The sequence below is a fragment of the Pholcus phalangioides genome, unplaced genomic scaffold (assembly GCF_987345545.1).
Source record: "Pholcus phalangioides strain wild (caught in Gottingen) unplaced genomic scaffold, Ppha-v1.0 ptg000022l_1, whole genome shotgun sequence".
Taxonomy (NCBI): domain Eukaryota; kingdom Metazoa; phylum Arthropoda; class Arachnida; order Araneae; family Pholcidae; genus Pholcus; species Pholcus phalangioides.
The window spans coordinates 20078323-20093842 of record NW_028301615.1 but is presented as its reverse complement, the minus strand read 5'-3'; the positions used below and the strand labels follow the sequence as shown (position 1 = coordinate 20093842).

At 34.9% G+C, this 15520-nt stretch overlaps 1 protein-coding gene across 1 annotated transcript in view; it reads left to right on the top strand.

Annotated features, from left to right (window-relative positions):
- Positions 1-15520, top strand: part of LOC149069965 (heat shock protein 105 kDa-like) — a 41233-nt gene that overhangs the window by 4042 nt on the left and 21671 nt on the right. The window contains exons 3-9 of the mRNA XM_089250105.1: positions 2345-2467; positions 4013-4112; positions 4230-4357; positions 5924-6168; positions 6446-6522; positions 8674-8825; positions 11075-11178. Coding sequence (XP_089106231.1) covers positions 2345-2467; positions 4013-4112; positions 4230-4357; positions 5924-6168; positions 6446-6522; positions 8674-8825; positions 11075-11178 — 929 coding nt within the window. The remainder of the gene's footprint in view (positions 1-2344; positions 2468-4012; positions 4113-4229; positions 4358-5923; positions 6169-6445; positions 6523-8673; positions 8826-11074; positions 11179-15520) is intronic.

Genomic DNA, 15520 nt, shown 5'->3' with positions numbered 1-15520 from the left:
CAAATTTTTTTCAACAAGATATTTTGTTTAAATTTCAAGCCGTAAATTAGTAGAGTCCATGCTTTCTATGATTATTTATTATCCGTGCCCGTTGAACTTTGACTCTAACTAGATTAATTTGATTTTTCGATTTACATAATTTTTGATTGCCTAGCACTATATGTAATCTTTGACATATCAATAAATTTTGGTTTTGCTGGAGATGCCCTGGTCCCCCCCTGGGGGGGGGGAGTACTTACGTTGCTTCTTGCGACAGAGCCTGGGTGTCAGGTTTTAGTGTGATAGTGGTGTCAGTCTATCACGGTTTCTCCAGTAGATCCCATGTAGGAATGAAATCTAGCTTGAACAGCCCACAACGTTCCAAAAATCTTAGTCTGCAAATGAACTTCCCCAGCATAACTTTCATTACTTAAACTGTTCTGTTTGGGTATATAGGATTTGATGGTGACTTTTAAGCATATGGCTGTTAACAAGCTCTTTTTTTAATGGGAGCCACAAAAATAGTCTGTTCCTCTTTCTCAAACTTTTTCATAGTGACGAGTTAACCAAAATTAGTGACGAGTAAACAAGGGTTTAATAACATTGTTGTCTATGAGAGCTGGAAGGGCCTGAAGAAAAATAACGGCTTAACCGGAGTGACAACTTAGGGTGACGACTTAACAAGGTTTTACTGTATTTTCACAAAAACGGACCCCTATGAATAAATGGCTGGACAGACCCCTGATTACATCTCTAAAAATTCATAAATACTGATTATCAGGACTTAATTCCCAAATGCAAGTTTGCTTTGGCAGTTGAAAAATCAACATTGGTGGCTGAAATGTAAGGTGATTAAGTTATGGAGTCTGAGAACAATGTAAATTCCCTGACTTTGTGTAACGGTTTCCATCAACATCCAAAAAGGTAATCACGTCTCAGAAAAATCCTAAAAAAAAATTGTTTTGGACGTTGTGATGACAGTAATGAAAACGTTTCTCAATTTAATAATTTTTTGTGAAATAATTTTAAAATCCATTTTATAAATGAGGTCTTGATATTGATATATTTTTTTAAAAATGAATTAATTTAATGGCAATTGTCAAAATTATTTTGAAAGTAGTTTTTTTTTTATAAATTTTTTTTTTGTACAAAGATAAAAAAAAAATATGTATAATTTTTCATCGACTGGAAGGCACAAGTCTCCCTGTGTATTTCCACCCCCCTCCCCAAGTAACCTCTCGGCATGAATGCAGAAACAATCTCGCTGTGATAATATAGTAAACTAGCTATATTACACAGCGCTGCCGGGTTGTGTGAAACACATTGCTAGGGAACCACAGTAATCAAAGTAAACATTTGGAAAGTGATTGTTGAGGCCCAGGAACCATTGTTGCCCGGTAGGTTTTTTTTTGCCTATTTTGGGCATTTGCCCATTTCTGACGAACTTGTAATGTAGTCTATCATTCAAGTTGGGTCCTGTTTGGTATATATATGCAAAATTTGTGTGGCAACAATAGCTTTAAAATTGTAGATTTGTATAGAGAACATACAGAGACAGAAAATCAGTTTTATATACATAGATTGTTAGGTCCCAAGCTTAACCTCTAGAAAACTAACTAAAACAAAAACCGATAAAATCTGCCCATACGTCTTATGTTTCTGAGACACAGACTTATATCTATTCTAGCATTATGTAAGAATCTAGGTTCTGTTATGTAAGAATTATTTTCTACAAAGCATTTGGAATGTAAGATTTGTGGTATGTATTAATATCAACATGTCAATATTTGAGAGTTTGTGTTGAGGTATGATGGGCTGGACTGACTTTCTTTCAAACGGAGCACAACTCAGGTCTATCACCATCTATGGGCAATTTACTACCTGGTGAATTGTGCCAGAAGTGTAATTGTGTGTGTACCTAACAGTCTGAATGCGTATGTAGAGTTTGATTTTTCAGTGCCGTCATCTATATTTCAGAAGTGAAGTGAGTGATGTGTTATGATTGAATTTGTGCTGTTTGTAGGTCTGTTGCTCTTTGCAGCGAGACTTTTTGAAGCGGAGATTGGCTCGCATTCGCGTGATGGGTTGGACTGCTTTGCACCAGTATTTTTCAGTCAGTGAATACTATATTTGAAAGTTGTAAAATACTGTGTTTTTTTTTTTATGCAAGAATGTAAACCTCGGGCACTAAATGTCTGCTCCCAAATGTTAATGGTGCTGTCCGTCCATCCCTTTGGGAAAGAGCGCAAACCATCCCAAGATAGTCTCTCTGGGCAGTCAGCGGTCATGTCTGTCTGTACAAAGCAATGCTCAGATTCATCTTTGCTAGTAAAAATTGTAATGATTTGATTGATTTTTTTTCTAGGTCATGTACCTGGGAGAACAAAAAGTCTTCACTGTGACACAAGTTATGGGTATGATGTTGACGAAACTAAAAGAGATTGCCGAACATGCGCTTCATATAAAAGTGCAGGATTGTGTAATTTCAGTAAGTATTTCTTGGTCTTCGTTATTTCTTAAGGGTCTCCATTGTGTTTTTTTTTCTTGTAGATTATGGTTCAGCTATTTATGTAGATTGAAACTTCTTTGAAGTATCACCTTCTACTCAGGATAATTTTTTTTTTATTGTTTGGCTGTCAGAGTTGCTTTATCAAAGGGCAGCTCTCTTAAATTGGGGGGGGGGGGGGGAGGAATCCTCATAGAAATGATTTTACTGTGTTTATAAAAAAAAATTGCAGCCCTTTTAACTCTGCAAATTTAGGTGGGAGACTCCAGGTTTTTCACCCTTCCTCCCGCTCTCTAAAATTATTGGAAATTTCTTCTGATTTTAGCCCAAAATGAGATTTCATCTATCAATTTTTTTCGAAAAATTACGAACCTGCATACGCTTTGGGGATGAAGAATAAACGGAGTTGCGGGATGATTACAGATGGTAAAAATTGCACTGCACTTGATGGGCGAGCAGTTGTATTTTATTATGAAACACTGTTTCACCACTCGCCAAATCTGATCATATTGCTATACACAATTTCTTCCGTTAATGAGTTGGGTTTAAAGTGAAGGTGCCATCTATTGGTGGTTGCCTGAAGCTCATTAGGGAAAATATCCTATCTATATTCCTTCTCCGGAATTGAACCTGAGATCTGATGGCAAACTTCATAGTGGTAGATAAGCATCTTACCACCACACCACTCAGAATATTATGAAACTGGTTCCTCCATAAAAAAACAGAGCTTGTGTGTGTATGTCTGAAAATATGTTCTGTCAATGGCGGTGATAATGGTGCTGGTCTGACAATGGCCCTAAAAACTGATTTTATTTTTTTCACACAATGTTTTGAAAACCAGTTTGCCAGTTCATGCAAATTTCAGCCTGTATGTAGACTTTTCCCACTTCATTAGTTCTTTCATGCCATCAGATTTACTCGCTTTTCGAAACTTGTTTTTGTTTGGTTTAGCATGGTCTGGATTCTGTTTTATGTAATGACTGCGATTGTCACGGAGTATGGCAGCTATGGTGATTTATGGGAGCTTTACACAGCCGCATTGTGTGCTGGCCGCATGATATAAAGCTGTTGCGATGCAGTTGCATTGAAAATTAAATGTGAAGACAATCCAGATTAAATGGGTGATTTATTGTGTAGGTTACGGCGATTTATTGTGTAGGTTACAGCGATTTATTGTGTAGGTTTGTCGGATCTTATATTTTACAGGACAGATTGATTTTTCCCTTGTTATTTGTGGCACTTAGGAGGGGCTGTCACCTTTCCCCTCCTCAAGATCCTTGCGTATTCCAGATAGCATAAAAATTAAAAACAAAATACATACAGTTGCCTCTTGTCGGAAAGTCGACAATGATGGTATGATGGTCGCTGTTCATATGATTTCATATCAAAAGTTGTTGCTTTTTCAGGTAGTGTGCATTAATAACTAATTTGTAATTATTTTCAGTGCATGAAAGCATTTTTTAATATAATTTAATGCTTTTTTGAATTATTCTGTAATTCTTTATTGAGAACCTTTTTTAAATTAAGGTTCCAGTTTTCTTCACTGATGTTGAAAGGCGAGCTATGTTAAATGCAGCAGAGATCGCTGGTCTGAATCCCTTAAAGCTTATGAATGAAACCGCTTCAGGTAACTTGTTATATTAAATTTTGATCAAGTGAACATATTTGTTTTTTCATGCTCTGTATGGCCAATTTTTTTTCAATCTCATTATTATAAAAATTGTTTTTTCATGTATAAATATAGTGGCACTATCATATGGGTTCTATAATCAAGACCTGTCTGAAGACAAGCCAAAGAACATTGTGTTTCTGGATCTAGGAAGCTCCCTTCTTCAGATAACTGCATGTGCATTTACGAAAGGAAAACTAAAGGTTTGTATTGTAGAATTTTTTTATTTTGTAGTTCCATTTTATATTGTGTTTAGGTATATTTTTTCCCCATATCCTGATACAATTTGTTTTGATATACTAAATTAATTGAAATAAATCGTTTCAATTCAAGCTACTGCCTACATTTTGTATTGCAATACTTTGTAGTCTAGTAAAATTTGTCTGATATATTGCCTAAAGTAGCATTTCTGAAAAAGGAGTTGTTGAAATTTAGAATTGCTAGATGTTGATTAGAATTACTTTGAAATATCAAATCCAATTCAAGAGGGGAAAAAATTATATTTGAAATCAGTAATTCTCAACTTGTGCAGCATTTCAAAAGTGGACTTTTATATGAAATCTCACCCCCCTCAAAATTTTCCAGCTTACATTCCTGGTGGTTCAGAACTATTTGTGTAAATCAGGGGTAGCCAACAGCTGGCACGTGACCCATGAAGTGATTTTGTGTAGCCCTCGACAACGCAAAAAATATTGTGCATTAAATTAAGTTTGTGATCATTATTTGAGCTATGAGTTACAACCGCAGCCTTCCTGATTAAGATTCATCATTTCTAGTGAAGGAAATAGTCTATTATGTTTCTCACCATACTGCATTTTGACACAAATTGCTCATGAAGATTGTTATAGACATTTTTTTTTCTATTTTTCTCCCTCTTGTCGGGGAAGTTACCTTTTGTATCTGAATGCATTAGCATATGCAAAGGAGAGGGGTTGGGGTTCTAACTCCTCCCAAGCAGAGTTGATAGTATTATTTTGCAGAAAAAACGTTAAAAACTCCTTGAGAAGAAAAAAAAAATTGAAACACCCTCCTTGAGAAAATTTTCCATACGCCTATGTCTGAATTCATATTTGGTGTTCTGCTCACTGCAACAAAACTTTTTCTTCTCAATCGCTACAGTTTCGTCATAGCCAGGGATTCTGTGGGTGTTCGAGCGCACATGGTAATTTGTGACATAGGTCCAAAATCAGATATTCTGGCTAAAGAAGATAGTTCATGTACTACAGTGGCATTGGAGCCAGGGTTTCTGTGGGTGCTCGCACCCATGATAATTTGTGGCACAGGTCTGAGCAACTCCTAGAATTGATTCAGAAATCAAAATTTCCTACATGAAGCTCAAGGAACCCACTCATAGGTTTGAAACACTTCCAACGTTCCTGCCCTCGTAAAAAGAATACATGTATCACACATCTGGTTTTTCCTGTAAAATTCAAACGGTGAATATTGAATTTTTGAAAGAAACTGCAATTTTTGATATATTGCATCTAGGTGAGAATGCAACCATTTAAGTGGAAATTTTATGAAGAAGGGGAGGAATCAAAAGGCCCAGTAAAAGTTAAATGACTAAATTGTCTGTATTTCACCATCTTACTTATGGGGGGTATGCAAGTTTTTCAGGTGTGGTTTATATGCTGGAGTGGTGCCCCCGACTATTATTTTGGCCCTCGAACAGAGAAGTTTTTGCTAAATGTGCGATTTATTTTTCAACAGGTGAAGTTTGTAATGTAGAATATTACATTGAAATTTATTAGCCACATTTTTTATTGTAGGTTCTAGGGAGTGTGTGGGATAGGAATTTAGGTGGTAGAGATTTTGACAATGTATTAGTTCGTCACTTTGTAGAAGATTTTGCTACCAGGTATAAACTAGATGTGATGTCCAACAAGCGTGCGGTTGTCAGATTGATGCAGGAATGCGAGAAACTCAAGAAACAGATGAGCGCAAACTCTCTAGAATTACCTCTGAACATTGAATGTCTCATGAATGATAAAGATGTTACTGGCCGAATGAAGAGGTAAGATAGTGTTGACATGTGTTAGTGCTGTATTTACTTCTGTTTCCTTAGATGCTTATATATTTTAAGTTACAAGCCAGAGCTTTTGTATTAAAGTTTTCATTATTGAAATCTGTTTATGTTTGCTCTATTTCAATGATAGTTAGGGTTGAGTGATGTTGCTATGGTGTTACATATAAAGATATTGGTATAATTACATAACATTTTTATACCAGTAGATGTGCTTTTAGCAAGCTGAAAAATTAAAATCTGAACCATATTTTTATTTTTTTTTCAGAGAGGTTTTTGAGAACTTGGCATCTGGTCTGCTGAGTGGAGTAGAAAGTGCTATGTATCGGTTACTGAAAGAAACAAGTGTGTTTTTATCCTTTCAAAATAACTTACTTTCCAATGTCTGGTTTGAATAAGGAATTACTAGCAGTTTCAATTGCTAATTATTTTGTATTTACAATTACACTGGTGTAAGAAATTAAGAGAATTTGCAGACTTGGTTGATTATCTCTAGAACTACTGTATCGATTTTAATGAAATTTGATATGTACAAAACAAATAACCATTCAATAATTGTAATACACACGCATGATCGTGCGTAACACTCATTGGAGTCGGAAGGTATGAAACAGTGGTTGCAGAATAAACAAAAAAATGGGTTAATATGGGGTATGGTCCCCTCTTACAGATATACAGGTCTCGCAGCGTGATTTCATACTTGAAATAAGGCAGTTTATCATTTCCTGTGGCAATTGGTCCCACTCATTCAGCAACGCTGTTTTCATTCCCTGGATGGTTCCCGGAGGGGGGTTGCGAGTTGCAATTGCCCTCCCCAGAGCGTCCCAGACATGTTCTATGGGGTTAAGGTCTGGAAATCTGGCTGGCCAATCCATCTGGCGAATATCCTCACTCTCTAGAAAATCGTCGAGCAGAAGAGCTCTATGTGGCCTCGCGTTATCGTCCATTAAAATGAACTCGGGGCCAACTGCACCCCTGAAAAGGCGAACATAGGGCTCCAAGACCTCATCCCTATACCTCACACCAGTCACAGTGCCTCTTTCAAAGACATGGAGAGGTGTGTGACCATCCAACATGATGCCTGCCCAGACCATTAAACCTCCTCCGCCATAATGGTAGATTTTGTGGACATTGGAGTCCCTGGTAGCGGGTCCCTGGTTCTCTCCATATAAACGTACGGCGAGAATCAGTGCTTAGGCTGAACCGGGACTCATCAGTGAAGAGAACGGTCGCCCATTGATCCATACTCTAATCTCTATGCTCTCTGCACCATGATAAACGGATTCTCCTGTTCGTAGAAGTGAGCGGGACGCAAACAGCAGGTCTTCTTGCAAACAACCCTCTCCCATGAAGTTTTTTGGAAACAGTCACCCTTGATACATGGGTTCCTGTGGCTGCATACAAGTCACGAGAGAGCTGAGAAGCTGTAGCACTCCTGTTACACCTCGCTATAATAGACAAATGGCGATCTTCTCTGGCCGTCATGGTTCTTGCACGACCTTGCCCAGGCTTTCTCTCGATGGATCTGGTATCCTGGAACTGTTTCCATAAGTTACACACGACGCTGGGTGTTAAATTTAACTCTCTACAAATCTGGACTTGAGATTGGCCTGCTTCTAGCCTCCCCACAATTCGCCACCTCATTCCATCATCTAAACGTTGGTGGTTACTCATTTTTACTGTTACAATTTGAAATTAACCGATTGCTGCAAAATAGCACCAAGAAATTCACAGAGGTGTGCTAGCGAATGAAATGCGTCTTAACTTACGCACGCTTATAAAGCCTGTTTCTCTACTGGCTCCGCCTACACACACGTGTACGCTTACGTATTTGACGTACAAGATTTGCATTTTTGTCTAGAAGCAGTGGTTTTACATTCAGTTCAGTTCTTTTCATGAAATTTGATAAAATATGCAAATTCTCTTAATTTATTTCACCAGTGTATTTGACAAATTCTTTCTGTTCAATAATCTTTTTGATTTAAAATATAGAAGTTATGATTTCTGAATAATGTAAACAAAAATTAGCTGTGTAATATGAAACCTGCTTAAAAAATTTAGGCATATTTGTGAAATTTGTTTTTAATTAAATTTATTCTACCAAAATGAATTAAAAGTTAAATTTTTAGATTGGTTTTAGACTTGTGGAGAAATACTGGAGAATGAAATTTATATCGCATTGGAAATTTTCTCTTGAGCGAAAACATGGAAGTAGTAGTGAACATGTGATGATCATTTTGGGTGTGAATAGGTCAATATTTTCGTTACTATAAGACACTGCTGATAGCAGCAGTAGCATCTTAAAGAAATTCCACTCTAGCAAAAGGTTTATAGACATGACTAGTTATTACACTGAATGTTTTTTTTTTTTAATTAATTACGAACTGTTCACACAATTTACAACTTAAATATTTTTGCATATCAAATTTAACAAGTTGCCTGTACTAGTTGAATTCAATTTTCGATTTTTATTTTTTTCTTTCCATTTTAACTTAGATCTAAAGCCAGATGACGTAGATTCTGTGCAGATTGTTGGTGGTTCCTCAAGACTCCCAGCTGTGAAACTTCTTGTTCAGAAAGTGTTTGGTAAAGAACCCAGCACTACCTTAAATCAGGATGAAGCTGTAGCTAGAGGATGTGCTTTACAGGTAATAATAACAGTAGTAACTGTTATTGCATTTAGAAAACTTATTGCTGTAAAGAATTGGGGTGGGTAAGTTATCTAGAATTTCTGAATGTTTCTGATAAAGAAAGAAAAATCCCCATGTGTGGATAAGTATCAATGATTATAATTTCAACTGTAACTCTTGTCATTTTTTAGAATGCATTTGTCTAATATGTTGATTATTTATGCAATAATTTGCATGGTGCATGTAATGCACTCATTTAATTTAAATAGGTGAAGCACAATGCAACAGACCAAAAAAAAAAACCAAATTGATTCCGGTCCTGAACTGTTTTGTTATTTGATTTTGTTTAGCTAGAATTTTCATTGTACTAGCCATAGCTGCCAAACTCCTTGTGCTTTTTTTTATTCCAAAATTAAGTCAATTACTTTAAGGAAACTATCACCATTGCACTAAATCACTAAGAAATGTTTCATTTTGGTAAGGAAAAGAAATAGGGTTGCTAATGGAGAAGTTTTTCAAGAACACAGTGTTAGTTTGATCTTTCAACATTGAATCAAGAGGGATTATGCATCTTTCTTGTAAATCTGCATGCTCTGTGTTTTTTTTGGGCCAGATGTTGGGCCATGATTTTTATTTGAGTGTAGTAATGACGTGTAATTTAAATAGTTGAGTAACAATGGGTGGTGTTTTTACATTTTCCTAAAGGGGAAAAAATCCTTATTTTGTTTTTAAAAATGAATTTTTCAGGGCTCCCACTCGTCCTACTTTTTGGTAAAATGTCCTACTTTTGTCCTACTTTTCTACCAAATCCTATCGACAAAATTTGTGTAATTGATTTTAATTGAGTAGGAAATTATTGATATATTGCCAAATATTACAAATGTTGGAGAATGCAATTAATGATTCTGCCAAAGCAGAAATTGTATAATTTTTAAGGTAATTCAAAGGGGGGGGGGGTATGTGGACCATTTGATTGATTAATTTTTCATTTGCTTAGTTTGAGGGTTCAACAAGTATAGTAGTCATTAAAAACTTCTGTCTGGATGGAAAAATAATTTTGTATTTATTACTTCGTGGTCTTGGACAGTAAACTTTCATCATTCAAAATTATGGTGCAAATAGGTGAAACAACAGTTTGCATTTCAAAGCAGTTGGATACATAGGCCTATTCTAGGTTTGGTGATTCTGATGCTACCCAATAGCATTCAGTTGTCTTCTGTATTTTTAAGGCATGAACAGGCATAAACAATGTTTACAATGCTCAGCAAAGAGCTAGAAATGGAAGTGCTTCATTTGTCAAAAATGATTACACTGGCATTGAACAGTAAAATGTGAACAAAACAGAAAAATTTGGAAAAATGATGAGCAACGCAGTAAAACTATCTGGTTCACCTTGCCTTATATACGTCGGATCTTGTAATTTACACATTTTTTGCATTGTGCTTTCGAAAGTGGTCTCGAAGGTGCATCATTCTTAAAAAATTTATGTCTTCCAAATTTGCTGTGCCTTGTTGTTGACAAGCTCGTCACTTTGGAAGACTCCAAAAAAGAATGTAATATATATATATGAGGAGAGACAGCAAACAATTATCTGTGGTTGCTAGTGCACTGTTTTGGCCAAAAATTGGTTTTGTAACCAAGTCATTTGTCATTTTGTTTTGGCTTGACTGAAATAGTGCTAGGGGGAAAAAAAGTGAATTCAAAATTAAAAAAATTTTTTTGCAAAAAAAAATTTTTTTTAGGGATTTTTTTCCATTATGCTATGATTATGTTGTCTAAGGGGGTTACCCTCCCCCATCCTACTTTTCAGTCCTGCATTTTCCTACTTTTTCTCATTTTTTGAGTGGGAGCCCTGATTTTTATATTTGTCTGTGTGTAGTTTTTATACAGAATTTGAATCGGTTTGAAAATCTTCCAAATTCGCCATTGTTAGCAGCTATGTAATAGGTTATATGCTAATTCAAAGATAAAAACAATGTGAAAAATATATCACATATTAATTCATTCTTTGAATTATTTTAAGAAGCTCAGTTTTTTTATTTAATCTGAAAAATCTTACATCGTTTAAAAATTTTCTTGAACTTTATTTTATGTGTTAATATTCTAGTGAATCAAGTTTTTCTTGTTATCGTATAGCTACCATTCATGTTCTTGTAAACATTTAACAGTAACCATTCAAGTCACCAAGATAGAATTACCTAAATATATGTTTTATTTCTACAATTTGTAGCAAAATGCAATAAAAGCATTGATGTTTTTTTTTTCAGTGTGCTATGCTGTCTCCAACTTTTAAAGTCAGAGATTTTTCCATAACAGATATCCAGCCATATCCAATCAAAATTATTTGGAAAGCTTCTAAAGGGGAAGAAAGGTGCTATATTTTTTATTTTCTTTATTTTCTGAAAGTATGCTTTTAGTTATATATGAGGTTTCAAATGTATAACATCCAGCATATTTAGAGGGAGAGTTATGCACTATGAAATTGATATCCTTCAAAGACAATGAAAAACCACACAATCAGTTAAGAAAGAAGAGGTACAAAGCTCGAAGTGTTTCAATTTTTTTTTGAGATGATTACACTTTACTCAGGACATTAATTTTTTAAAAATTTATTGGCTTATGACCCAAGTTACTCAGCTGAACTCACATCTGATGTTTTTCTCAGTGTTAAATATAATATGGTGTGAAGAATTCTACAATTATATGTAGCTCAATTTTAAATGTTTTAAGAATGTACAGGTATCTCTTGCTTTACATGGTTTTGCTATAACACGATTTCGGAAATTTTGAACTACAGAATTTGGTTTGTAGTTCGATTTTAATCTTGAAAATGGGCTTGCAAAGTACAATTATGACATAATTAAAATGATGAAATCCTTTGGATTTGTGGATTTAGATCATAGTTTCCCGACCTTTTTTCTCCCAATGCAATCTAACCCATAGAATCCTATGTTATGCACATAGCTTCTACCCCCCCCCCCCCCCCCGTAACATTCCATTGACCCCAGGGGGCCATTAACACCCACGTTGGGAATCACTGATTTAGATGAAAAAATGATAATGAATGATGAAAATTAGATGAAAAATAGATGAATTTGAGTGGAAAAACACTTAAATTCTTATCTCACAAACAAACATCTGGTGTTACATTGACAATGTCATCAGGATTTTCATCAAAGAAAACAATCCCAATGAATCTAGAAATATCATATTTATTTATGAGGGATACTCAGAATTCTTTTTTGTTTTGCTTCTAAATTTTTCATAAAGGGACAAAACAAGCTGCTCGCCAGCTGAACCTCGACTGCTTAAAAAATTATCAGCCTATTATATGAGGCTTTTTGGGAAAGAAAACATTCACACTCACTAGAATCAGTCAGAAGCAGCTACCAAATGCAAATAAAATACCAGCTACCAAAGCAGAAAATACTAATTGAATTTATTCATATATCCTAAATTGACGAGATTTATCAGTTTGAATAATTAATTCATTGAAAAAAAACCTTTTTTTTGTTGGAAGTTGGGTTTATTTTTTCTTATTTTGAAGAAAATCCTTTTCCCTATGTTTCAGTTCGACTCTCTTTACGTGATCATTTTGTAGAATCGATCGTGTAAAGCGAGGGGTGGCTGTATTTGAACACTTAAAAAGTTGTCGAGAAGAAAGAATATCACTCACATTTAGATAAAAATTACCAAAAGTGAATAATAGATAATTTTGTATTATCTATCATTGAAATTTAGAAAATAACTCCACTTTGATGTTATGGATTGCCTGGTTGGGATGGGGATTGATTAAAATTTCGTAAAAAATCATTTCAGGTTGGTCATTAATTTGAAAAGTAGTTTCAATCTTTATATTGCTTCTTTCCTTGGAGATTTCAGAAAATGTTTTTAAATGGGGTATTGCTTTTAAACGGTACAGGACTGTATACTCATTGACACCATGCCAAAACCATGAAAGTGCAAAAGGTTATTTTTGAGAAAAAAATGTTAAAATAACTTTTTGCACTTTCATGGTTTTGGCATGGTGCAGACATATTGATGTCGCTTAACGTGGAGGAAAATTTTGGACTTGTTCTCAAACAATCCCATATAATTTATTAAAAACCAAAATCATGTCTCAGTTTTTATTGAATCAGCTTATATTTTCCATGACCAAAAATTTGATTGCAAAGTTTCATGAACAGAAAACTTATCAGTGACTAGATGAAAATTCAATTAAAAGGGGTATGAAAATGTAGGCATTGTACTTTCAACTATCTGTACCTGGCCAATGTAATAATTGTCTTGTTACTGTGCTCATGCGCCAGTTTACGTGCCTTTCTAAGACCTTTCTCCTTACTCTATTCGCTGATTCATTATTTGTATTAAATTGTGAAAACCATAATATTTTGCATTATTTTTGTTTGGTCAGCTTTCTGGTTGCTTCAGTTTATAAATTCTTTAGAACTTAAAATTTTGTTAAACTGCTATTCATAACCTACCGTAATCTGGGGCCACTTTGCTCCTCTCCGAGAAAGAGGATTCAACATTTGTCAAAAACAAAAATTTTTAATCACAAAATGGCAAATGCACCAGTCACTCATAGACATGAGTTGACTAATAACGCGTTCTGTCGAACAGAATCTGAACAGTATGGAAATATTCATTAAAATAACTGCTAGATAATGTTCCAGCTGAAATTGAGCAACATAAATGTTTAGCAAACAATATCCAAAGTGGTGGATGCGTGCGCATTAGCAACTCAAATACATGAATTGACAGATAATGTCTCCTGTTGGCAGAATCAAAATTATTTGGAAGTATTCATTATAATAGCTGCTAGGTATAAATTAACGTTAAATCCTTTTTCAGGAGTGGTGCAAGATCACCCCCCTGTAAGGTGCAAAGTAACTGCGAATTACAGTAATTTAAATGGTCCCAATTGGGTTTTATCAAACAAATATCAAAAAATTTGCAAACTTTGGAACAGAGCATCTATCAACTTGGCTATAGTTGACTAACCATGACTCCAATTTATCAGAACAGCCTTAATGATAAATTTAAATATGATGTGAAATTTAAAAAAAAATTAAATATCAGTCTATATCTCCATGTTCTGCAGATTCTACAGATAAATGCCACACAATCTTAAAAATTTGATTCGATGAGATTCCTAAATTTCTGAAGATTGCTTTGATAAAGGTTTTTCATGAGTGAAGATCAATAATTATTGTAATGAAAAATCTATTGTGGTGTGTTTTTAGTGCTCTGATGTCATTGACTCGTTCATAAGCTGAAACCCAGAGACTGTTTTGAGAAAGAATTATACCATAAAATGTTCATGTGTTTAATCAAAAATAGCTTTTTCAAAACGTTAGTTTTATCAAATATCCTGGAAGTTATACGTTATGTTTCCTGTCCCCTCTATATGAATTGTTTCCCCTTCACACTCTTATGTGTCATGGGACTTTTCTTTCTTGTATCTTGACTCCAGCTCTCGATCTCAGTTTTACCTTTTTAAACGTTTCTCATATTGGTGCTCCAAATCAGATGGTGAATCTGAAGAAGTTGTTTCAGAGAGCAGTGAGGTCTCTACATCAAACCAAGTTGCGTAAGTTGGAAACTGCTATGGAGATAACCTGTTGTTTTGAGAGTCCTGCATGGGCTGGTATATAATAATACTCCTGAAAAGTAACATCTATATTACTCATTTAGCACGAGACTATATTATTTGTAGTGTAGATGATGGTGATTGTTAATAGATTTAAATGAAGTTCTGCCAATTTTGGGGAAACATTATATAAACTTATTCAGTCATCACACAATTTTTGAAGTTTTTGTTAGTTTTTTTTTTTTTTTCAGCATACCTTGCTAATGACTGACTCCAAATTTCATTTTATCTTTTTTAAGCATTGTTGTGCTTATTCATAATAGGTAAAAATAGAAAATTAGAGGCTTTTTTCTCCATTGGCTTTTATGTTGAACATCAACTGTAGAAGAGGGATTTACCATCAACTATAACTTGGTTTACTGTTTTGAGTCGAACTTTCTCTGCCAATTGTCAGCTTAGAGCAAGCATCTTGTTGCTCCCTAAAGCACCCAGAGTGCGCTGAGCACTTAACGTCATTATTAAGCACCTTATACAAATTATATTCAAGGCTACATCCTGATTTCATGCATTCATGTGTCAAACTTGCCCTAAAGTTGCTCTTCTTTTGATGACAGGTATAGGTAGTGCCCTCGACTAGTAAAAGACCTCCGGCCTAAAGATTAGTACATCCGCCTCCAGTTTAAAAAGCCTGGATTTGAATTCTATGAATTGAAAAAGCTGAACATTTCACTGATTGCCACACAAATGATTAAGCAGTTGATGCTCGTATATGTTGTAGATAGCAAGGGATGCAAAAATTCATGTTTTAAAAATCTTTTTCTCAAGTTTCAGGTAGAAATTTTGGCACATTCACTAATGAGGCTGTGGTTAAGTGATTTTTATTTATTTTTTGGAAAACCAAAACATTTTGAGACAGTATCAGACAAAAGCATTGGTAGCGGATTCTAGTCTTATAGGGAAGAAATTACTATACGACATCTTCTGACTTGAAAAGCCATCTGGCAGTGGTGGGGGTATTTAGTGCATTGACTTTTAGCTCTGTGGGTCTGGGTTCGACTATTTTTCTGATATGAGTTAACTCATTGGCAACAAAAGAAAAACTTCAATTACGGCTAAGGTT